At 34.2% G+C, this 27,001-nt stretch overlaps 1 protein-coding gene across 1 annotated transcript in view; it reads left to right on the forward strand.

Moving 5' to 3' along the window:
* The window catches only part of LOC123701203 (head-specific guanylate cyclase), a 134,119-nt gene that overhangs the window by 49,372 nt on the left and 57,746 nt on the right, over positions 1-27,001 (forward strand). The window contains exons 3-7 of the mRNA XM_045648601.1: positions 6,288-6,361; positions 12,436-12,518; positions 15,963-16,123; positions 16,803-17,011; positions 18,996-19,180. Coding sequence (XP_045504557.1) covers positions 6,288-6,361; positions 12,436-12,518; positions 15,963-16,123; positions 16,803-17,011; positions 18,996-19,180 — 712 coding nt within the window. The remainder of the gene's footprint in view (positions 1-6,287; positions 6,362-12,435; positions 12,519-15,962; positions 16,124-16,802; positions 17,012-18,995; positions 19,181-27,001) is intronic.

The following is a 27,001-nucleotide window of genomic DNA, read 5'->3' on the forward strand; positions in this document are numbered from 1 at the left end:
AGCCTATGACCTGTTCAAGGGGCTTCAAAAATGGTGATATTATTTACATTTTTTTTTCTTTAAAGGCAGTTTAGCCTTTTGTTAAAAAAATACTATTTAGTGATGTTTTTAGCGAACTAGCTTTTCGTCCGGCGTTTGCTTTGCGTGCGTTGTGACTTAACAAATTACAATATACTAAAACCTTCTTATTTGAAACTCTATGTATTAAAAAAACATATCAAAATCCTTTGCGCAAATAATAGTACGGGAGCTAGCAACGTTTAAAAAAAAGTCATTTTAGTATAGTTAGGTTTTTGATATACTGTTTCTCTTGCTATTTCGGTTAGAGTCCGGGCTGTCTGGCTGGCCGCAGTGGTTGCGTTTATTAGTGCGCATCTTATCTGCACAGGAAAATATCCTTAATTTAAAGTCATTTTTTAACGCGTAATTTTTAATCTTTTGCCTTTAGATAGATCCATCAGACATAATTTTTTTATTGCAAGACGTTTTTTTTCGTTGTAAAATAGGTGCCATACGCAATTTTTATTTCAATATAACTAAAATGTCATCGAAATAAGTGAAATTACATCAACATGAGTCCGCTTAAAAGGTAAGTAATAACTTTATTATTTATATTATATTATCCTTTTTTAATACTTATATTGAATAATTAGTAAACTAATATTTTTAATAGATGGTTTCATAATATTTATTACACTTTTGGGTATAAATATGAATTTGATGATATTTGTATTTTCTACTGTTTGATTTTACGCGAGTATTATACATTTTGAAATTAAAGACTTGGGAAAATAATACAATGAATAAATCGCGTTTAAAATCCGTTAAAGAGTCTTTAATTTCTTGATGAAATTTGGTTTTTATCAAGTTTACATTAACGTCCTATTTGAGGTTCGTTGGGAAAAAGGAATATGGTAGATTGTTGCAAAAAAACTGTAAATAGTAAAATGAATATTATATATAGTATAAGTAACACAGTGATTACTTATCCTTCACTGGGACTCATGTTGATGGAATTTCACTTATTTCGATGATATTTTAATTATATTGAAATAAAAATTGCGTCTGGCACCTATTTAACAACGAAAAAAACGTCTTGCAATAAAAAATGTATGTCTAATGGATCTATCTAAAGGCTAAAGATTAAAAATTACGCGTTAAAAAATGACTTTAAATTAAGGATATTTTCCTGTGCAGATAAGATGCGCACTATTAAACGCAACCACTGCGGCCAGCCAGACAGCCCGGACTGTAACCGAAATAGCAAGAGGAACAGCATATCAAAGAACCAACTATACTAAAATGCTCACTTGTCAACGTTGCTACCTCCTAGAATATAAGATAGCGGGAAGCTTGCGGGAAGCGACTTTGTTTTATACTATTTACTTGTTGAGGTAGTTTTTGTTTTTATTGTGCATGTTAAAAAGGCGAATTATTCATTATTATTGAACCATAAATAACAGGAAATATACGAATTATCTTTGCACATGGTCGGTGTTCGAATTTATTGTTTGGTTATAAACTGTGAAGGTATTCATTCTCACACAAAAGTCATTGAACTGAGCGATGTAATTTGGAATAACAATAAATTACTTGGATATGTATTATGTAATTAATAAATTTAGTTTATGTGCTTTTATAGTTATTGAAGTATGTAATTAAATAATGATATACAATAGTTACACATGGTTACATAATAAAAGATACCTACTCTCCTTATCATTTAAATTTATAATCATACTTACAAAATATACATGTATTGTCTGCTACAGATCATCTCAACACTATTCCGATATGTTTGACAACATAATATGCAGTGAAGTGAATGTTCCAAAAAATCTTAGCAAAATTAACAAAATCATACAATTTCATGGACCGTGTCGTAACACATACATATAATAATATTATATACCCTAATTTAATTTAGATGTGTTACGACATAATCGTATACATACATAATCAATAATCATACATGAATTACTATGAAAGCATACCATTTCTTTTTGGCAGTTTGGTTACTAAAAGAGATCCAAAAGAGGTAATTACGCTTAAAATCGTTTCGCACTTACCGCGTTTCGTGTTATTGAAGACAATGGCTCCCTATATCTTTAGATATTCATTATTATGGCAGGGTATTAGGTTTACTTGAATTAATTTAACGAGTCACAAAATTCCGGGATATTATTAGTAATGAGAGCCGATTCTGAGAAATAATTAAGATTAAAAATAATCACATTACATTATAAGGATGCCGGGTTTGTAAATATCTCCTAAAAATGGAAGCAATTCCTTGGAAAACTTAACTTTCTCAGCTAAATAATAAATCAATAGGTTTTAGGACCGTTTTTATGTCAATTAAAAGGAACTTTCTAAATATGGAATTATGAGTGGCAGATTCATTGGCAGTTTTTTTGGTTTTATTAATACCTAATCAAATTAAAAACTGGACTATTTAATAATGGTTAAATTTCTTCTAAATTTCAATATTTTTAAAACCATTCCTTTATGTAGGTAGGTATAAAAATACACAAATAATCTCAGATATTTACGTCCCCACATATTTATCTTTTCGATAAAAATAACATTACTTCTAACTTCTTATAGCTTCCTTGTAAACATGTTTATATTTAGTTCAGAACAGTATTGGTAAGGTTTCCCGGCTTATTGTCGACATGAATATATTCTGAGTATCTGTACGTACCGCGTACGTGGGAATTAGTGGCGATATGTTTATACTGTGGCTTTGCTTGTGTTTTGTAACTGTAATTCGTAACTAAACTCGGAAACTAATGCACAAAATATTTACTAGCGTTTTCTCTACTGCGTGCTTTTGGTAGAGTATTAAAATTGAATTAACATTAACATTGATTGAAACCACTTGTACAATAAGTTAATTATTGTACAAGTGGTTTCAACTAAGTTAAGGACAAAAAGTTATAGTTAGTACATTTAAATTATCAAAAAGTACTTATTAAACTCAATAAATCCTATTCAAAAGTATAAAGTAAATATTATAAAATAAGTCAGAATAGATTTTAATGATCATAATTTATTAAAAGTTTGTCTCTTAGAATTTAGAGAAAACCTCAGTCGGCTTGTTTTAATAGAATTTGTTTAATTTAGATGACTTTTTGCAAGTTTTAATTGTATTCAATGAATAAATTCGTTTTAGCTCGATAGAATGAACAAGTTAGAGGTTACTTTATAAATTTATATAAAAACTAATTCAGGGATGAAAATTAGATTATCCTTTTGTAGACGATTTCAATTAAAATAAAAAAAAAACTTTTACAACTTGTAATATAATTTTAGCTTTAAAATGATTACGTAGGTACCTATAAAATTTGTAATAATAATATTTGAAATTATAAAAGATCGATTTATTAAAATTAGAATATTATGTAATCTCATACAAAAAGAAATAAAAACTGTACAAAAAATGTTCAGCTACCCGCATAAACAATCAAACTGAATTGGAAATTTACACAATAATACCCTATTAATACCCAACTTTTACCGCAACATATCAAAGCGAACCTTCTGGAACCTTCCTAAAAATAACAATACCGTTCATTAGCTTTTCGTATATTGCCCAAACATTACACGGGGGTCGCATACAAAACCCTTTTTAGTAGTTATATTGACACTATTTTTATTGAACCCAGAGGCATCGGAACGTGATCCAATTATTCAGGTCACGGGTACGAATCCGGCAAGATCGATTGGACCGAAGTGCCATTCTAAGTTTAGACGATATTTTAGGTTTCACTGCGGTAGCGGATTTGGTTTATTTTATTCAGGAATTTAGGTTACCTACAAAACAATAGACGGTATGCTTTTGATATTGTATGCTGATTTTTAGAAACGATTAAAATATTTCAAGCGAAATTTAACCTACAAATTTTGAAAAGATATTTTGATTTTAATTTTTATATTCTGTTAAGTGTGATTTAACCGTCAGAACGATGTGAGTGCAACAACAAACTTTATAAACCTTGTCAGGTCACAAACACATTCATACACATACGCACGCACACATACATATGCAAATATCCTTCAAATATATAAAAGATGAACAATACCAACAAAATATAATTATAATCATCGAATAATGGTGCATGACGCAAACCATCAAGCGGCATGACATTCAAATGCCCTGTAACCTGTTCATAGTTCTCGATTGTTCTCGACACATGTTCGACACTTGAACATGAATGTGCAAGACATACACGTACTATACTGACAATGTTCAATGGACCATTTGGATTTTAACAGACATTACGAACAGTATTTTTTATTTCGTCTTTCCCTCTTGGCATCGGATTTTCGTAACACAACTATAGAGGAAGCTTTTTCTTCACTAGTGTAAAGTGTACAATTTGAATTGTTTATTTTTTTATTTATTATCTGTATCGTGTCACTGCGGATTTATCTGTATTAGTTACGTGAAACGTATTTCTGTGTTATCTGTGGTTGTTCTTTTTTATAACATTGTTCAAATAACGGTAAAGTTATTGCGCAGAAAATTTAATATAATCTTTTTTTAATAAAAATCGAAGGAACTACGGATCAACTTATTGAAATAATCTAATATTTGGTACAAAAGTAATTTGCTGAGAAACTTCACCTGTCGTAAGATCTGAGAATCGCTCGCAGATGGCTGTTGGCATACCGTTGGAACTTTATACTTCGCCAACTATTATCAAATTGGAAATTATTTTGCATGAAGAGAAGAAAATGGTATAAAATATTATTTTAATTAATTTTGTTGTTGTTTCAAATTGAGAGAGCCTTTAACCAATTTCTCCTTGCAGGAATATTTCTGAAAATATTTTACAAAATAACTGTTGTTTTGAAAAAATCTGTTTGATTTACAATCTGTAGAATATTATGATGTTTTTTTTTAAATATCCATACTAATATTATAAATGTGAAAGTAACTCTGTCTGTCTGTCTGTCTGTTACTCAATCACGCCTAAACTACAGAACCAATTTTCATGAAATTTGGTATGGAGATATTTTGATACCCGAGAAAGGACATAGGATAGGTTTTATCCCGGAAATCCTACGGGAACGGGTTTTTCTTTAAAAACGCGGGTGAAGCCGCGGGCGGAAAGCTAGTAAGTAATAAGTATTGTAATATGTACTGAATATAATGCACAATAATAAAGTGAATAAAGGAACACATTCGTATTTCCACAAACGTTGAGAAAACTACATTATATTGATACCGATAGCTTCGCCTGTAAGTAATGATTGTATCTTTAATTACAGAACAGAACTTGATCAACTGGAAACATATTATTTTCTACGGTTGTGTTGAAATATCTATTTCTAGTAGGTTGTATAGTCGAACATTAGGATACTTACGTACATAGTAACTATTTAGTCAGCTGTGCTCTACGATAGTTACGATTGAAATTTGTTAATCTGTACTAATATTATAAACCTGAAGAGTTTGTTTGTTTGAACGCGCTAATCTCAGGAACTACTCGTCCGATTTGAAAAATTCTTTCGGTGTTAGATAGCCAATTTATCGAGGAAGGTTATAGGCTATATATCATCATCCTAAGACCAACAGGAGTGGAGCAATGCGTGTGAAACCGCGCGGCACAGCTAGTAAAATATAATATTGTATCTATCTTCTTAGTGAGATGCAATCCGATCTAGCTCTAGTAGACTCTGCTAGGAATAATCATAAAAGGGTAGTTACAATAATATTATATTTTTAATAATAAAGGTTCATCATGTTATATTATACCCTTATTAATATCGTTATAGCATGTAAATTAATAAATAGTAAACACGTTCAATGTGAATAAACTGAAAAGAGCCTCAGGGAATTGTAATTCTCAGAATTATAAGCTGTTTCGTAGTAATAACCTCAATGTAATATGAATAAACGTTAAAAAAAAATATTACCAGCTTCTTTTAAATGTGTGTGTTACATACACGCGTGTACACAAAACATAAGACAATTTAAAACTTAACCTTTCTTAGAATCAACATAACTTGGAAGCAATATCTCACAGGCAAGCTGAGATAAAAGTTTAAAATAATTAAAAAGGATTGAAAAATTAGTAACCTACCTACCTTATAATATTTGTAAATACTACCTATTAAAATAAATACAAACGAAAAACCGTCCACCACAAGCTTTGAGCGTCATGTGCATATTTTATTTTTATTTTTAATTTTATTGAAGGATTTCCCTACTACTAATTGAAATACAGCTGCTCCTTTATCTATCGTTTTCAAACACAATCTAATTGGCACATTGGTTTCAGAACGAATGTCTCCACGCCGCGGTGACGTCACTCACAAAGAACCAAGCTGAACACTATGACAAATATAATTGCTTGTAAGTATTTATATTGAAACTATTATTTCTTGTATAATATAGAATATAATAACGTTATAATGTATATTTGTTGGGTAAAAATTTAAAAACACATTCGAGAATATAAATTAAGTTGGGAATTTGAGGGTAGTTTTGAAAAACTAACGAAAACATTCTAAATAACGTCACACTGCATTGAAACTACTCAACCAGCAGACTATGTGGATTATTATAATAATTATTAAAAACCAGTGCGAAATAATTGTGTAGTGTGAGATAAGTGAATTACAATGTAAATATGTATTAAAAGTGCGAATTGCTATTATGTAGAACTAAGAGAGAGAGATAAAACTTTTGTTTACACTTGAAAATAAAAAAAACGACGTGTGGCACTCGGGGACTGCCGCGGTATAGCTATTGCATAGCATGCCTTCAAGCCACACCTCCGTGCCTGTCGGAGTGGGGAGCGTGAGGTTTTTCGTTACGCAATTTCTGGATTCGATCCCCGCGCTCAAGGCCCGCGATAGAAGCTATGCAATAGCTTAAAAATGGGACACTTTACAACCATCAATTGAACCGACTAAAACCGTTTTCAGAGGACACATTTCGAATACTAATTGACATTTATCACGATGACTGTTCCATTCCACCGATCAATTTGGATTGAAATGTGAAAATATGCAGTTTTATATTCAAAAATTGTTTTCCTATACGCTTTTATGAATGCAGCAAATAGTTTTAAATTTCGCTTTACGCTACGTTATTGGAGTTAGTGCGGTATGTCAGTTATTTTACGTTCAGTGATATATTTACCCGACTCTGTCAGAAGGGAGTAATGTTTTATTTACCCATTAGTTGTTTTATTTAAATAGGGCTAGGTCTTTATTACGTACTAGCTGCTCCGCGCGGTTTCACCCCCGTGGCTCCACTCCTGTTGGTCTTAGCATGATGATTATAACCCTATAGCCTTCCTCGATAAATGAGCTACCTATCTAACCGAAATAATTTTTTAAATCGTAGTTCCCGAGATTAGCGCGTTCAAACAAACAAACTCTTCAGCTTTATAATATTAAGTATAAATTTCAAAATCTAATCCTTCTTAATTATAATTACGTACATCTATACATATAATAAAATCGTAGGAAAGTCAAAACTGTACATTAAATATTTTTTTAAAAGAATACATAATCCATGATCTATAATCGATATAGAAGCCAAAAATATAGTTTTTAGAATTTTTGTCTGTTTGTCTGTTTGTCGGTTTGTCTGTTTGTCTGTTTGTCTGTATGTATTTCCGAGCTAATCTCAGAAAGTACTGCATAGATTAACTTCAAATTTTGCATTAATGTTCCTGAGAGGTCGGGTGAGGATAGTTTAAACATATTATCATGATATCACGTTCGGGGGAGGAGCTGTGGACCTTTATTTTTCTTACATATTCCGTGTACTACGACAGCGTACAATCTAAAGACTCATGTTTAAATGTTGGTTTCGAGTAAGCCATGCAATTATCTAGCTTTACAAAATAAAAACTATGTCATTTACGTAATTTGGGCAGAGAAACAGTTTAATGAATTAAATAGTATAAAGACAAATTTGAAACAGCGCCATCTATTGAGATTTCATTAAAATCAAATCAATTTACATAATATTAACGCTTCTTGCAAATTTATAATTTAAATAATATGATGTTGGTGGGGTTTTTAATTGTACTTATTTATTTATCTTTTTAACCCATGTCTTCCCAGAGTCCACTTCAGGTGCTTATATTTTATGTGAAGTGAGGGTAGATGTTTATTATTTGATGTCAAACAAGACACCATTTAACAGTTAATATTGGTAATATGAGATTGTGTTCATTGTTGACATTTTAAAAAATCCTTCTTGCGTTCCCACAAAAGGTAAGTTGTAGCTTTTATATTTATTCTTTATAATAATTATATAGTTAGACTCATGTTTTTAATTAGAATTGAAGTTAAGACAAAATAAGAAAATGATGAAATTCTATTTTTATGTATAACACGCCCAAAGAAGGTCACTTTACTTCTTGATAAAATTTTATTTGTTAGTAGCTTTTTAATAAAATTAGGTAAAGATATCTTTTGATTTTTTTATTTACAGATTCATAAAAATTGATGATTTGCGTGAGGATGTAGTAGAAATTAGTATCCTTGCGCGTGGTCAATTGTTGACTAAAGTTAATGTCCAACGTATGGTACAATCATTGGAAGAATCTTGGGTAGTTTGAGAATATATTTTTCAGGAATGAGAGACGGGGCAGCCAACCACGTATCAGCGTGCGTGCGTGAGAATCTACCTACGTTTTAGTACCATAAAAAAATGTAATTTTGAAACGTAAATATTGCACTCACAACTTATTATCGTTATGGCTATCGCGGTACAGATCGTAGGATAGTACATATTATTTATCAATTTAATATACGTACCACACCAAGTAAAATATTTACAATCATACCAAATGGATTAACGCGGTATGTACATAAGGCGGTCTTATCGCTTACTAGCGATCTCTTCCAGACTGCCCAAGGTAAGAGATAAAGAATTATACTCATGATCCAGCAATTTTCAACCGAAAAAGAAGTTTTTCTGTAATTGGTACATAGGTAGTTGTTTCATTTATTTATTTTAAATACCTAATTTTACTTTTAATATTTGACCATTTGCATTACATTCAGCGTCCATAAAACTTATAAAAATTTAATGTTTATTTCTGTCTATTAAAAAAGCTCCTTTTTAGATATAAATAACAAAAACAACTTTTTTATTAAAATTTAGTACCTTGGGAAGATATTATTATCTATGTGTTAATAGAACAATAGGAAATTAAGTATGTTACGATTTTATACAATGAAAATAGGTAAAAAATAATTAGCAGGTGTTATTATTAAATTGATCCCGAACCCAAAACAGCAGTTAATTTTTTTTTTGTCATTTAGTGTTTATAATTTCATGTCAATTGGTTCATTAATAAAAAAAATTATGATCATTTAAATAATCACGGCGAACATTTGCTAAGGCATTCATATACAGGGTGTAATCGTTAATCGTTAAGTAAAGAAAAAAAAGAAAAGAAAAGAAACATTTATTTATCAAGGACAGCACAACACACACACATAAAAACATAAAGAACCGTAAAAGATAAATAAGAAAGCACCACGACAAGAAAATAGCAACAATAACACTTAAATTAATAACATAAAAAAGCACGTAGAGAAAATAAAATTGATAATCAGTATTTTTTTATTAAGGTGTGTCATTATACGACCCTGACAAAAAGGAGACAGCTCAGCATAAGTGTGCTTTTGTGCTTTTTGATATTTCTCGATTTTTTTAAATAAATCGAGAAATATCAAAAAAATTATCTTTAAGCCCTCCCATACATTAAGTATCTACATATGAAAATTGAAATATGAATATCCCTTATACATTTAATATGAAAGATTTTAGCTTTCTTTTTCTTTTTTTGGTTGTCTGCTTTAATTACTTCGCAAATTTGAAGTGGCATTTTCCACGCTTTTTCCGGACATTTCCCAGGCATTTTCCGGACATTTTCCAGGCATTTTCCGGACATTTTCACGCATTTCCCGGATATTTTCCAGGCATTTCCCAGGCATTTCCCCGGCATTTTCCGGACATTTCCCTGACATTTTCCGGGGATTATCCAGGCATTTTCTATGCTTTTTTCCGGACATGTCCACGCATTTTCCGGGGATTTTCCAGGCATTTTCCACGCTTTTCCCGGACATTTTCACGCATTTTCCGGATATTTTCCGGGAATTTTCTGGGTATTTCCCAGAAATTTTCCGGGGATTTTCCAGGCATTTTCCAGGCATTTCCCCGGCATTTTGCGGACATTTCCCTGACATTTTCCGGGGATTATCCAGGCATTTTCCACGCTTTTTTCCGGACATGTTCACGCATTTTCGGGGATTTCCAGGCATCTCCCAGGCATTTTCCGGGGATTTTCCAGGCATTTTCCACGCTTTTCCCGAAAATTTTCACGCATTTTCCGGATATTTTCCGGACATTTTCCGGGTATTTCCCGGACATTATCACACATTTTCCGGGATTTTCCCAGGCATTTTCCGGGGATTTTCCAGGCATTTTCCACGCTTTTCCCGGACATTTTCACGCATTTTCCGGATGTTTTCCAGATATTTTCCAGGCATTTCCCCGGCATTTTCCGGACATTTCCCTGACATTTTCCGGGGATTATCCAGGCATTTTCTACGCTTTTTTCCGGACATGTTCACGCGTTTTCTAGATATTTTCCAGGCATTTCCCAGGCATTTTCCGGACACTTCCTTGACATTTACCAGGCATTTTCCACGCTTTTTCCGGACATTTTCACGCATTTTCCGGTTATTTTCCGGGAATTTTCTGGGTATTTCCCAGAAATTTTTTTAAAGAAAAAAGAAGAAGAAAGTTTCTTCTTCTTCTTCTTCTATTTCCCAGAAATTTTTTGGAGATTTTCCAGGCTTTTCCCGGACATTTTTACGCATTTTCCGGATATTTTCCGGACATTTTCACACATTTTCCGGAGATTTTTCAGGCATTTTCCACGCTTTTCCCGAAAATTTTCACGCATTTTCCGGATATTTTCCGGACATTTTCCGGGTATTTCCTGGACATTATCACACATTTTCCGGGATTTTCCCAGGCATTTTCCGGGGATGTTCCAGGCATTTTCCACGCTTTTCCTGGACATTTTCACGCATTTTCCGGATATTTTCCAGATATTTTCCAGGCATTTCCCCGGCATTTTGCGGACATTTCCCTGACATTTTCCGGGGATTATCCAGGCATTTTCTACGCTTTTTTCCGGACATGTTCACGCATTTTCCGGGGATTTTCCAGGCATTTTCCACGCTTTTTTCCGGACATTTTCAGGCATTTTCCGGTTATTTTCCGGGAATTTTCTGGGTATTTCCCAGAAATTTTCCGGGGATTTGCCAGGCATTTTCCACGCATTTTCCGGATATTTTCCAGATATTTTCCAGGCATTTCCCCGGCATTTTCCGGACATTTCCCTGACATTTTCCGGGGATTATCCAGGCATTTTCCACGCTTTTTTCCGGACATGTTCACGCATTTTCCGGGGATTTTCCAGGTATATTCCAGGCATCTCCCAGGCATTTTCCGGGGATTTTCCAGGCATTTTCCACGCTTTTTCCGGATATTTTCCAGACATTTCCCAGTCATTTTCCTGGCATTTTTTGGAGATTTTCCAGGCTTTTCCCGGACATTTTTACGCATTTTCCGGATATTTTCCGGACATTTTCATACATTTTCCGGAGATGTTTCAGGCATTTTCCACGCTTTTCCCGAAAATTTTCACGCATTTTCCGGATATTTTCCGGACATTTTCCGGGTATTTCCCGGACATTTTCACACATTTTCCGGGGGATTTTCCAGATATTTTACAGGCATTTTCCGGATATCCCCGGAGAATGCCCTGGATTTCCGGAAAGTACGTAAGTTTTTTAGCTTAGATTAGTAATAAATTCTATTAACAATTCTTTGAATTGTTTATTGTAGTACGTGTTTACTAAATAATTGTATGTAAAGTAGTAACCACTATGCAGTCGCTATTCCACGCGGACGAAGTCGCGGGCACAGCTAGTACCAAATAACACGTCACATGTTAAATTTTTGAATAACACAATTATTGTCTTATTTATATTATAATCAGTAAATAACATTTTCAATAGGCAATATAATTGATCTCTCCCCTGTCGGATGTTTCCTCTCATGGGATCATGAGATGATGGAACGGTGAAATAGAGTGCATTGGTGTTTGTAATAATATCTCGTATAGTTGGATAGTCTCCATTGAGATTTACCACCATGGCCAGAGAATATACAACTATAATATGGCTTAATTTTGCTGGGCCAGTATAATGTTATCTTTGTACCTAGGTATATCAAATAAGAAATCTATAACAGGCAACTTCATATTATTTACGAAAGGAAAGAATCAAAAACATTCTTCTGTTTATATACTCTCGCTTTTTGACACAATAAATAGGTATGTACTTATTTTATACTCAATTATGATATTTTTATTGTTACAGACGAAGATTACCAGATGACGTTCGGACGTGTAGAAATTATGCATATTTACAAGAAATATACGACGCGGTACGAGCAACTGATAGTAAGTAGCATTTTGTAATTATTTGATTACCAGCTTTCCGCCTGCGTCCTCGCCCGCGATATTTAAAAATCAATACTGTTAAAGCTTTAAAAAAATTCCCAATCCTATGTCTTATCGTTATATTTCAAGACATCAAATTTTTATATGTATTTCAAGACATTAAAATGCACAATAAAGGTAGGTACAATCTGTAGATTGGGACTGTAGTCCCGAGAGAGTAATTTCCACTCATCAATAATTACCGCTGACATTTTCCATCTCCACTTAATTCAACAAAATTAATTTTATTTATTTATTTATTTAGGACAACTTACAAAACAGACACCATTAAATGATTATAAATATATAAGATACAAATAGATAGCCAAGTGTTGCTTTAATTACAAGTGTGGCTTGTTAACGGAAAATAAAATTGCTATTATGATTAACAAAATAAATCGTTATCGTAATTTAAAATAATTAATTACGAAAATCAATATGCGAACATTATCAGGATAAGTTATCCGACTGTAAAATAATAATCACGAATGCACGTAAGCTTTGTCCATAGTTTGACCTAGGTTAGGTACTATTATTTTCATAGTTTAATGTTGAATTTAATACTTTTGTTGCACGCAAGGTGAGGCTTACGGACAAAGTTGACTTAAATGTCTACAATAATATAAAGAGCTTTTCGTTTCATTCACCTTAGTTCTTAGACACTGAATGTTATAAACAATTATTTTTAACACAAAACTAAACCGAAGATCAAACCACATTTAAATAGTTAGAACTGGATACAATTTAAATAGGACCAACCGGAAAGCACTATATTTTCAAATAAAAAAAGAATCATCAAAATCGGTGCACCCAATGGAAAGTTCTGATGTAACACACAGAAAAAAATGTACAGTCAAATTGAGAACTTACTCCTTATTTTGAAGTTGATTATTAGGTATCAAGATATTATAACAATTTTCAATTTTGTGTCTTACTTCTGAAAATCAGCTCGATGTGAACTTGAATAAATAAAGATTATCTGTTTTTGAAACTTCGTCTTATTTACGAAACTTTGATTAACAAATATAAACACTGTATTATAATATACTAGTGGTCCGCCCCGGCTTCGCCCGTGGTACATATTTCGCAATAAAAGGTAGCCTATGTCCTTTCTCGGTTATTAAAATATCTCCATACCAAATTTCATGCAAATTGGTTCAGTGGTTTAGGCGTGATTGAGTAACAGACAAACAGACAGAGTTACTTTTGCATTTATAATATTAGTATGGATGTAAAGAAAATAAATATATTATATGTAAAAAGAATAATTTATGTAAAGAGAATAAATGCTAATCGATATCAAAGACTTGTGCAAAATTTTGTTTCGTTGAATTGGTATATTTTATCTTGAAGAAAATAATTCGTAGTCCAATTATAATGAATCGGTCAAGTCGTTTCAGAGGGTATAGGAACACGAGAAATTTAGTTACTTACATTCATTGTTGTTAATTAATTCTTAATATATTACACAAATAAAAAATATACATTACGATAGAAACATTACATTTCTTAAAGCATACCACCAATTATTTAGTACTGTTAAATTTATTATGGAAAATATGTTTCAACTTACTTGCCATATGGAAATTCTGCATAAGTTTGTATTATATTTAAGTTCTAAGGCTCGGAGATACTAAGTCTCTCTTAAGTGGCTTTAAGTGGAACTCTGACTCCATATTTTATAGCATGTATTTTGCTTTTATAATATGAATATTAGTGAGGGAACTTTATGAACTTGTTGATAGCGTATTATATTATAGCGGTTGTGATATTTTTATCATAAAGTGTTTTGTGTTTCTGGAATAAGACATTATTAGAAAATAGGTAAACAAATGTTGGTGTGAAAGTTTGTGATAAAGGTCATCCTTTATCACAAACTTTCAATACGCTAAGCGTTCATACGCTTTAGTCCTTCATACAAAACGTTTGATCGAAATAAATTTTGAATAGAGATAAATTACAGTCGAGATTAGTATTTAAGCTACAATTTATCCGGATAATACACAATAGAAGCCGTAGAATGAAACTAGTATTCAATTAAATAACTTTCCTCGGCACACGTGACACGATTCTTAAATGTAGGTAGTAATATTACGTAGTAAATATATAATCTATGTAATATTATAGCTTTCCACCCGCGGCTTCGCCCGCTTATATTCACAGCTTTGTTTAAAGATAGTGGGGTCGGAATTACAATTAACGATCTGGGTGAAATTGTGTGAATGAAACCACCCTTTTTCCTAACTCACCGTATGGAATGTAATGTGTAATACGAGTAGGTACCTACCCACTACAATAGAAATAGTTTCTATTTCTTTTTTATTTGCATCATGGCGTTGTTTTCTTATTTTTAAAGTGAATATACGTATGACAGAAGCTAAAAAATAGCATATTATATCGTGTTTAACATCAATTTGTGCTACTATATCTACCTATATGTACCAACTAGCTTCCGCCCACGACTTTGTACGTGCATCCCTCTTTTTCCTCGTTCCCGCAAGAATTTCGGGAAATCCTTTCTTAGCGGATGCCTATGTCCTAACATCTACCTACCTGCATGCCAAATTTCAGCCCGATACGTCCAGTGGTTTGGGCTGTGCCGCTGTGCGTTGATAGATCACTATATCAGTCACCTTTGAGTTTTATATATATAGATATCATATCTATATATATAAAACTCAAAGGTGACTGATATAGTGATCTAGATATGTAAACTGTTTAAAGTAACAATTATCCATATGTTAAACGGTTATTAACCTAAAAATGAATTTTACAATTCAATTTACATTCGCATGTTTTGCTAAAATTATACTAGAAACGGAAAAACTCAAACGTTTTTACATCCAGAAGTTTGTTAGCAAGTTAAAATTTGAACAAAGGCAAATTCGTTTGGCAAGTTAGTGTACAGTTCATTTCATTTAGTGTTTTGAGTTTATAGGTCGCAAACAATTTTATTGTGTCAGTCGGAATAGAGTTGTTAATATGGTAATTAATATTTTATGCTGCGTTCACTTTGTGTTTTTCTTTGTTTTCAAAGCTCATAACCTACATTATTACATAGTATGTGTAAATCCATAAAGAAAGGAAAGTCAATTACGAGCTTGACAGGCTAAACTGATAACAAATGCATCGTTAAATTTTTATAAGTTTAAAATGCAGTTAAAACTTGACTTCTTCATTTTTACTGACTTCACTACTTGAAGAATTTGAAAAAAAGTCATTAGTCGTATTTATTTAAATACAGGTTTATCAATAAATATTTCTTGTGCAATGTATTTTCATCGCTCTATGTATAGTTGATTATGGACGATGACTTATTAATTTTATTTATTGTTTCTAGCACTATATTATAGTCCTTATTTTAATGTATATAGTACTCATTTTAATTATACTTCTTTGTTACAGGTGTATGCACTAAGGACTTCATGGCGAAATTAGGGGAATATTTAATTTTAACAGCTTTTTCACACAACTGTCGTTTGGAAAAAGCGTTCAAATGTTTAGGCACTAACTTGACTGAATTCCTAACTACACTGGACAGTGTGCATGATGTGTTGCATGATCAGGTATGATATCCTACTAATATTATAAATTCGTAAGTTTGTGAGGGTAGATGGATGCATGCATGTTTGTTATTCTTTCGCGAAAAAACTACTGGACGGATTTTGTCTTTGGATGAAACTTTACAATAATATAGGTTGTGTACTAGCTACTACAATAACACATATTGCCCGCGGGTTTGTCCACGGATAAACCCGTGCGGCACATAATATTATATTATATTTTCTTTTGTAACTTAAAATTAATTTTTAATTTATAGGCTAATGTATTTTGACTAAGATATTGATAAAGCTATAAAGCGTAGGTAGGGCATAGATATCTCATTACCCTTACTTGTTGACATTGATTGCCAGTTATTTTAGAAGTTTCATAATTAGATTGAAGCAAGAAGTAAAGGTGATACAATAACAAAGGATCTTCAGTATTATTGACATCTAGATACTGGGTTAATTGAAATTTATTGGGACTTTACAATATTCGTTCCTTTTTAGCTAAAATAAAATACATTCTCATTAAAATTCAGACAATAGGTACATGTATTGAAAATAACTCTGTGTGGTACTAAACTTGTCAATGTGAACATCAAATAAAAATTACAGATAATATTCAATAACTATTACGTAACTAGCGCTAGCGACTGAAAAATAGGTCATAACAATATATTTAACCATTCTTCCTTTCTAGGACGACGTGTTCAAAGATGAGAGCACAGACACAGAGGCGGCATTCGTCTGCACATCCCACGCGGGCAAGGTCCACCTGCACCTCACGACTGAAAGCGAACCCGTAGCATACATGCTAGTTGGCAGTTTGCGAGCGATAGCAAGACGCTTGTACGACACGCACGCGGATATAAGACTGACGAGCTATACTAATGATCCTAGGAGGTTTAGGTAAGTGTTTTATATTTAAATTTTAAACTGGTATATAAACTAATGAATAGAATATTGAACTGATTGGCTTGAAATATATTATTCAGCTACAGCTATTTATTGTGTTCGTTATTACGATTAACAACACGTTATAGGAGCAGTGTCTGTAATTTTATGTACCCTTATAGTGTTGAAATTATGATATGTTTAGTATAAAATCGTTTGTTAACATAAATGTCCCTATAAGCATAAGTCCTATAAGAAGAAGTCTGAATGTAGTTCATATAAACACATATTTAAATTACAGCCAGTTTTCTCATTTCCCACCTCACTTTAAATTATTATTTCTTCTTTGATAGCTACACGATAAAGTAAAATATACCAAGGATTACCTCAAGATATTCTATGCTTATTTGTATACGTTAGCTAAACATTTGCACGTAATGCAGGCGTGGGTAAGACTGATGAGCCTCACTAATTACTAATGATCCTAAGAGATTTAGCTGAGTTACGGTTCTGTCGAGTTAATCTGTGGATTTATGTTTGCATTATCCACAACACCTGCATTTGTGATTCGTAATAATTTCACAGTTACTTGAAGGAATGGCAAAGATGTTGCGTTTCAGAAATTTAAATTCTACTTATTGAGTCGCTATCGATCCTTTGAATGGTTTATATTTAAAAAAGAATTTCACTGCTATAACTATTTTAATTTATAATATTTACGTATTAACCCACTAAAGTACAATTTTTCATACAATATGTACCGTGAAAATAAGCCAGCGCATAAATAAGTCAGCTCCCCACACTGAATGTGAATGAAATCATTGATTGGACCATTAATAACTAATTCGCTACAAGCGCAGTCGAAACCAATTCTAAACGTGTTGAAACAGAGCAACTGTAGCACTGGGTTCTGATAAATTATTCGTCATTTGCCACAATCAGTGACAGTGATAGATTCGCTTAGTTCAATTTTACTTATGCATGTTTTTGAAGCGAATGATTCGAGTCGAGTTGCACAAATTTTTAGGTGGTATTCATTTGGGAGGACTAACATGCGATAATAAGCTTATCAATATATCGATGTGAAATTTATTGTTCTAGGCGAAGAAATTGTACTATTTTATTTTAAAAGTTTACTGTATCTGAAACACAAAATCTTGGCATTGTCCTGATCATAGTATTTTCTTCTGTTCGATTTAACGCGCGTCATTGGAAAATGAAAATTCCTTTAAAATTTTCTAACAATCCTGCTCATTTAAAGAAACTCGTAGCAATGTAAGCCTATCATCAATTAAACTCAAATTATGAAAATACGTTGTATGTGGAATTCGCAATTCAAGTTTGTAATGCGGACACAATAAAGGTCTCAGCACACATATGGGATCGGAAAGGGATCGTAACCGTAACGCCTTTCGCCTCGCTGTCAACCAGGCGTCAACCTACCGTATGCACGTGACGAAAGCGTATCAGCAGCGCCTGTACGTCAACTCGACTACGGCTAGGCGACACCGGCGTTACGCCTAAAAACGGTAAGTACGGCAAGTCGTAGCAGGCAGACACGTAAGCGCGGGACGGAGAGACGTAAGCGCGGGGACGGAGAGACGTAAGCGCGGGGACGATGAGCCGTTAGCGCTGGAATTGCAAGTTCGGAGCCTGTTCCGAGGGGAGGCGATTACGTTACTATTCCGATTAGTGTGCGTTGCAGTAGGGAGTTTAATACAAACCATTCTGAACGGCTCGAGGCGATACGGTTACGATCCCTTTCCGATCCCATATCAAAATTAGGCTGATACTGAGAATTGTTACATAAATGCATGACGCAAACTAAAACCTGACCCCGCTGTTACGACTTCATTAAGGGTTAAATGCTTTATTCAGTGCGTTTTTGTTAGTTTATTGTCTAGTAAACAATAGATTAATCTTAAATTAACTCAGGTAATGATTGATTAATATCTCCATAACAAATAGTTCAATCTTCACATTAATTTTATTTTCCTAGATACGAAATAAATGCTGTACCACTACATCAGAAGTCGAAAGAAGAGAACTGCGAAGTACAGAGTGAAGCAGTATCCATAGCCACATCCACTAATGCAAGTGATCTTAAGATCGGTGTTGCGTCGTTCTGCAAGGCGTTTCCATGGCATTTTGTGACTGATAGACGTCTGGAGTTAGTTCAATTAGGTAAGAATCTTATTTTACCAACTTCAGAAAAGGAAGAAGTTTTCAATTCAATATTGTTTGGATTTGTTACTCAGAACTTCCGACTGACTTTGATGAAACTTTTGTTTTATTTGTAAGCGGGTGCTTTTCGTGTTGTCCCATTTAAATTAAATCTAGTTCTGACACTTTTAAAGCGGTTCAGTTGTTTGATAAAAATAATAATTTATTAAATATAACCGTTTTCTGAAAGAGTGATAAGAGGTGTTGGCAAAATGTGGGTAGTCTTTAAAACCCACGTTATAAGTGGGAAGTGAGATTTTTCTTATAATCCCGACATAATTGGAATTTACTGGTTATTTGCAATCCGGAACAATAGAATTTAGACTCCAAAAATATAGCTTAGATAATATTTTTAATAGAAACAAACTCGATAAGAACAAAATAATCATAAAGCATGAGATAAAGTTTTCTTACCATTAGAACTTCACAATATAACAGACAATTTGTAGAATATTAATACCCAAAGCATACCAGTATCATTGAAACTTTAATACTAACAATATCAAAGGTATTCTGTTAGCAAAGGCAAGGAAGGCAAAACAAGCACTAGTGATTTGAGTCAAACGTTTAGGTTAGCTGAATAAGTTATATTTGAATCTAGTGTCTGTAATTGAATAAAGCTACGTTAGGACCAAAACTGTAGACTATCTTGTCTTAATTAAATTGAGATAATTTCGCTTATTCGTAGATCTTCGTAATAATGAATGTTTAAAGGTTTTCATAAATGTAATCACTACATAGTATAAAACAAAGTCGCTTTCTCTGTCCCTATGTCTCTTTGTATGTTTAAATCTTTAAAACTACGCAACGGATTTTGACGCGATTTTTTTAATAGATAGAGTGATTCAAGAGGAAGGTTTTAGTATATAATATATTATGTTTTAGATAAAGCGGGCGAAGCCGCGGGCGGTAAGCTAGTTAAACTATATAAATGTTATCCCCGTAACCTTAATTAGTCAATATACGAATTAAAGACCTTTATTAAATGTTTTAAAAAAGAGAAGTTGGAAAGGTGTTTTTGAATAACTCCAATATTTATTTATATTAATAAAAATTTAAATTGAATTAAAAAAAAATGCGCAAAAATAATCAATTAGCAGTTTGCAGCAACTTTTAATAAATTGCTATAAATATTGAGCTGAAATTAATGTCGTTTTTAAAAGCTGCATGAAGAGGTTGGAGATTATACTGTGAAATTTTTTAATGGTTTTCGCAATCATCTTTTTGAGAGTATTTAAGCTTCAGGGTTTTTAAAGTAAATTATATTTTATATTATGTCAAATTATTATTGTGAATAAATTGAAAAAAAACTGCGATATTTTATTTGAATTGAAAGTAGCTTCAATTTAACTTTAGTATTATAAGGGCCGATTTTTCAATCCTTGGTTAAAATTTATCCGTCCAATAAAGTATTACACGAACATTTTAAAATGTCACCTGTAAACTGTCATATACGGACAATTAGAATACATTTTTGAAATGGAAGTTTAATACGTTATTCGATGAATAAGTTTTAACCAAGGATTGAAAAATCAGCCCTAAATCTGATACTTTGATTTGCCCATTCACGAAAAATACAACGGATTTGGTTGTGATTTCTTATGCAGATAGATAATATACTTTTATTATGCCACGAACGTTCTGTTACATCCCAAGACTGTATGCATTAATGCATACAGCCATCCCTCTAACTATCCCGTCAGCACATTCCTTTTCCGCCATGATCCCTACGCGTCGCTTATCCATTCCATTCCACCTCAGTCTACTTCCAACATCCTAAGAGTACGGTTGCCGGCGAATCTATATAAGTCTGTGTATTAATTTCTCTAAAAGCAATTATTGTGTTTAAACTAAGTTTTAATAATAAAATCTTTTTTTAAAAAGAGGTTTATTTCACCTCCCATAACATTTTGGTGGCAGCGGTGGGATACGGAAATTCCAGTGCCAGGCAACCTTTAGGCTCATTCCGTATTCCGCGTTTTGTTCAGTCCGGAAACTATTAAGTGTAAAGGGTGAATAAAGTGTGAAAATCCAAGGTGCATAAGTGCTAAACCGGAAGGTTTCAAGTGCGTAAAGTGATATATTAAATAACCATCGACGTGATTTTCTCCCTGCGTCGGAGTGCTACAGGCACTCAGTATCCCTGCGCGTGTCCTGAAATTGGACACCTGCCCGTTCCTGCCCGTTCCTGTCCGTGGAGCAGCGTCGCGCCCTGAGAGCGTCCCGAAATACGAAGTCAAAACACAAGACAAACGTAGACAATGTACCGGATGTTTATCGTCGCATTGCTCATCGTCGCCGTTCATGCAACATTGTAAGTCGTTATCATTGTCTGTATTATCAACATAGCTTAAGAGCCCGTGTATAATTTATGATTGTTCTATATGCCGTTATTTTGTACAGTTTTATTTAAATTAAAATTGTTTCCCCTCATTTTTTTAAATATAAAATATTAAACTTAAAATATTATGTCAAAATCGCGCGCTGACGATAGTAAATTGTTCATTCCCGTTCCGGAAGAAATTCCTAGCGATAGTGAATCTGTAAAGTCTCCCGTGGGCTCACCACGAATTACCAGACAAGCCGCAGCCGCATTAGCTATGGCTGAACTAGATATTAATATTCTTTTTAAATTCATTAAGCCCTATGATGGGAATAGGGAAACTTTAAATTCATTTATCGTGAACTGCAATAACGCATATGAATATGCATCTGATAAGCAGAAACCTATTTTATTCAAATATATTTTAAGTCAACTAAGCGGTAGAGCGGAAGTAGCTTGTTCCATTAAAGAATTCGGGACATGGGAACAATTAAAAGAATTCTTAAAAACGCAGTTCAGTCAACGTAAACATTATTCTCATCTTTTAACTGAGCTGCAAGAAAGCAGGCAGGGTTCACAGGAAACCGTTAGTCAGTATGCATTGCGGGTCGAGACTAATCTTTCTCAACTCCTTACCGAGATATCATTATCCACCACGAAGGCTAAAGAACTTCCGGGTCGAACAGCAGCGATGGAGGATTTAGCCCTCCATCACTTCTTAATGGGGTTACACCCCAGAATTTCCAACATCGTTAGATGTAGATCACCCAAAAATCTTAACGAGGCAGTGAACCTCGCAATCTCGGAAGAACGTATTCAGCAGACGCTTTATAAACGCCCTCAAGGTGATCAAAAACCTAATAATTATAATAACGACAATAAGTCAAGGTCGGTCAGACCTCCTAATCCATTCCGCGGAACTAGATTTAACGGTCCGCCACAGAATTCTCATCCTATATTATGTCGTTATTGTAAAATCCCTGGTCATGATATCTCGCAATGCAAAAGACGCGAATTCAATAATAATCGATTCAGAGCACAGCACCAACCTTCACCCAGAGTAACTTATGTAGCACAATCCGATCCTGTAGGCCAGGACGAAATTGACGCATCCAATGGTTATGATGACTCATCACCAGATCCTTTAAACGAATAAGGGTCTCGCCTCAGTGTCGCACGAGACAAGTATCCAAAGTCGACACAAATCCTATTTCAAAATCCAAGGTCATGCGACAGGGTAACCAGCCCCAAACTGACGGCCTTATCAAATTCGGCTTGACAGCCAACCCTTCGAAATCCAAGGTCATGCAACAGGGTAACCAGCCCCAAACTGACGGCCTTATCAAATTCGGCTTGACAGCCAACCCTTCGAAATCCAAGGTCATGCAACAGGGTAACCAGCCCCAAACTGACGGCCTTATCAAATTCGGCTTGACAGCCAACCCTTCGAAATCCAAGGTCATGCAACAGGGTAACCAGCCCCAAACTGACGGCCTTATCAAATCCGGCTTGACAGCCAATCCTTCGAAATCCAAGGTCAATCAACAGGGTAGCCAGCCCCAAACCGACGACCTTACTACATCAGGGTTGACAAGCCACCTTTCAAATTCCAAGGTTAACCGGAAGAATAACCAATCTCAACTCCTAAATCCACAAGTCCCAACGTTATCGACACCTATAGTAACCAAAGGTGTCGATCGCGAAGTTTATGAAATCAATTTAGATACATCCAAAAGGTTATTACCGCATGTTTTATTAGAGTCTCCAGTTTCCGATATTCCATTGTCCTTATTAGTAGATTCCGGTTCCGCTATCTGTCTTATCAAGCAGTCTAGTATTACTAAATATCCTAATTTAACTAAGGAACCGATTAAACTCAAGGGCATTGACCCTGGCGATGAACCAACGTTGACGGAAGGTCACTTCTTACTCGGTCTTAAACTAGCTCATAACAAATCTGTAAAATTTAAATTCCATGTTATAAAGCAAATAAATCTACCGTATGACGGAATAATAGGTACAGATTTCTTAACAGCTTTTGGCTGTAAAATTGACTATATTCATGACACCTTAAGAATAGGTAACTTAGACATCAAATTGCATTTTGTTGATCCTTATTTTATTATTCCTGCCCGGACCGAAACCGTGATAGAATGTTCAGTCCGCAATGCCAATCTTAATGAAGGTGTGATTGTAGACCAGCACCTTTCTGAAAATCTACTAATTTCCAATTGTATAGTCAAAGTTAAAGAAAATAATCGCGTTAACCTGACGGTTGCTAACATTTCAGAATCTCCTATAACGTTGAAGTCTAATTTAAATCTCGATATAGCTCCTTTAAATCTAACTGCATTTCAGATAAATAATAACTATCATAATGTATCTAAACGAATTCCGGAAATAATTAAATCCTTGAAATTAGATCATTTAAATGACGAAGAATATAATTCTCTCACAGAACTTTGTTCTCAGTATGCAGATATTTTCCATCTTCCAGATGATAAGCTAACTAATACTACAGCTATAGAACATAAGATTCAAACTAGTACTGACGTTCCAATTCATACTAAATCGTATCGTTTTCCTGAGTGTCACAAGAAGGAAGTAGAAACGCAAATACAGAAAATGTTAACTCAAAATATTATTGAACCGTCTTGTTCTCCATGGAGTTCACCCATATGGGTGGTGCCTAAAAAGGCAAATTCTCAAGGTCAGCCACAATGGAGAGTTGTAATTGATTATCGAAAGCTAAACGATATAACAATCGGCGAAACTTATCCAATCCCACAAATCAATGAAATTCTTGATCAATTAGGTAAAAGTAAATATTTTTCTACCCTTGATTTGTGCTCTGGTTTCCATCAAATTCTTATGTCTCCTTCAGATGCTCAGAAAACAGCATTTTCCGTCCCTCAAGGACATTTCCAATTTAATCGAATGCCTTTCGGTCTGAAAAACGCCCCAGCCACTTTCCAAAGGCTAATGAATAACTGCCTCTCTGGACTACAAGGCAGCCGTTGCTTCGTCTATCTCGACGATATCGTCACTTACTCCTATGACTTAACAACGCATATCAATAACCTCCGAGCTGTATTCGACAGGCTCAGGTCCTTTAATTTAAAACTCCAGCCCGATAAGTGTCAATTCTTACGAAAAGAAGTCACATATTTAGGGCATGTGATTGGGGAAGATGGTGTTAAACCCAATCCAGACAAAACCAAATCCGTGACAGAATTTCCTACTCCGAAAAATCCAAAAGACATCAAATCATTTTTAGGCTTAGTGTCTTATTATCGTCGTTTCATCCCTCATTTCGCAAAATTGGCGAAACCTCTCACTAGCCTTCTCAAGAAGGACGTTCCTTTCAAATGGGAAAATGAACAAATCCTAGCTTTCGAATCCTTAAAAGATAAACTCGTGAATGCGCCTATTTTAGCTTATCCAGATTTTTCACGGCCATTCCTATTAACGTGTGACGCTTCAAATTTTGCTATTTCCGCTATCTTATCCCAAGGGCCGATTGGACAAGATCGTCCAATTGCTTTCGCTTCACGCAGCTTGAACAAAGCTGAGTGCAATTACAGCGTCACCGAAAAAGAATGTTTGGCCATTGTATTCGGGACAAAGATCTTCAGACCATACATCTATGGTCATCGATTTACAATTATTACCGACCATAAGCCACTACAATGGCTTTTTAATTGTAAAGATCCGGGTTCCCGTCTAGTTCGTTGGCGACTCAAACTTGAGGAGTTTGAGTATGAAATCCAGTATAAGAAAGGCAAATTCAATGTAAACGCTGACGCCCTATCTAGATATCCCGTGAACCCTGTACAGCCAGAAAATCCATTAGTTGCCAATCCGAATGCGGAAGCACCCCCGGCATTAGATCAAGATCTAATGGACTTGCTCATAAGTCCACCCTCTTTTAATCCTGACGAAATCCACCTACCTTCATTACCTCCTCATGATGAAAATAATGTCTCACCGGAGCTCGTACCCAATCCTGTTGATACACCCGCACCGTCTCTCCAACCTGAAACGCAAAACTTACCTGGACAACCCTCTGATGAGCGCGTTGTCACGAATCCAACTCCAGCCTCTCCCCTGGAATTAAACTTACCTGATGATGATTATCCCGCTTTCTTAAAGATAATGTCTAAAAACGATAGAGTATTTAATACCAAAATTTTAGAATACAATGAAGATATTAATAAAACAAAATGTAAAATTATAATTCTTCCAACCTCTATAGATCTTGACGAATCTAATCCATTTATTCGAGGTGTCCTCGATAGTTTACCTGATAGTACAGAAATCATTAATAAGGAAAGAACCTTAAATTCATTCATTTCATTTGACCATAATAATGTCACTTATTATTTATTATTCTTTAAGGTTCACCATTTTGACAAATCTTCGTATGTAGATATATACAACAGTCTTAAATCCCTTCGGGACGAATTAGTTATAAATCTTGATACTAACGTCACTCCAGATATAGCTATTACAGAATTTAGAAATCCATTTGACACTCATCAATTCGTTAAAATCTATAATATGTTAATGTTCCTATTTCATAATTCAGGCATAACTATACATGTGTACCGAGATAAGATCATATACCCTACTCTTTCCGAAATTCCCAAAATTCTTAGAGAAAATCATAACATCCCAATCGCGGGACACCTCGGTATCACTAGAATGTTAAAACGTATCCAAGAAATGTTCTTTTGGAAGAACATGCGTAGTGATATCGAATCCTATGTTAAGAAATGTCCACAATGTCAGATAAATAAAGCCTTAAGACAGATAAATCGTGCTCCAATGCAAATTACTAGTACTTCGACGGAACCATGTCAAAGAATCTCGTTAGATATCGTCGGACCTTTGCCTGAATCAGGACCGGCGAAGCTCAAATATATCCTTACTATCCAAGATGACCTCACTAAATTCTCATCAGCATATCCTATACGTAGTACCACGGCTGAAGAAACCAGCGAGTGCTTACTTCATTATATTTCCATATTTGGTATACCTAAAACAATTCTAACCGATCAAGGAACAAATTTCACCTCAGAATTATTCAAGGAAACTTGTAAGTTCTTAAAAATTAAAAACCTATGGTCCTCACCATATCATCCGCAAACACAAGGTGCTCTGGAGCGAAGCCACTCTACTCTCAAGGAATATTTACGATCTTTTGTTGACCCTGAACAATCTAATTGGCCTAGATATGTATATACCGCAATGCTTACTTACAACACGTCCGTACATTCAACAACTAATTATACTCCATACGAGTTAATGTTCGGACATAAGCCTGTGATCCCTAGTTCTATTTACGAAGAAGTTTCGGGAGCTACCTATCCAGAATATGTGCGTATGCTACAAGGTCGCCTTAAACATTCCCGAGATAAAGCATTAGGCTTAATTAGGAAATCAAAACAACAATCTAA

Source organism: Colias croceus, chromosome 21 (assembly GCF_905220415.1).
Source record: "Colias croceus chromosome 21, ilColCroc2.1".
Lineage (NCBI taxonomy): Eukaryota > Metazoa > Arthropoda > Insecta > Lepidoptera > Pieridae > Colias > Colias croceus.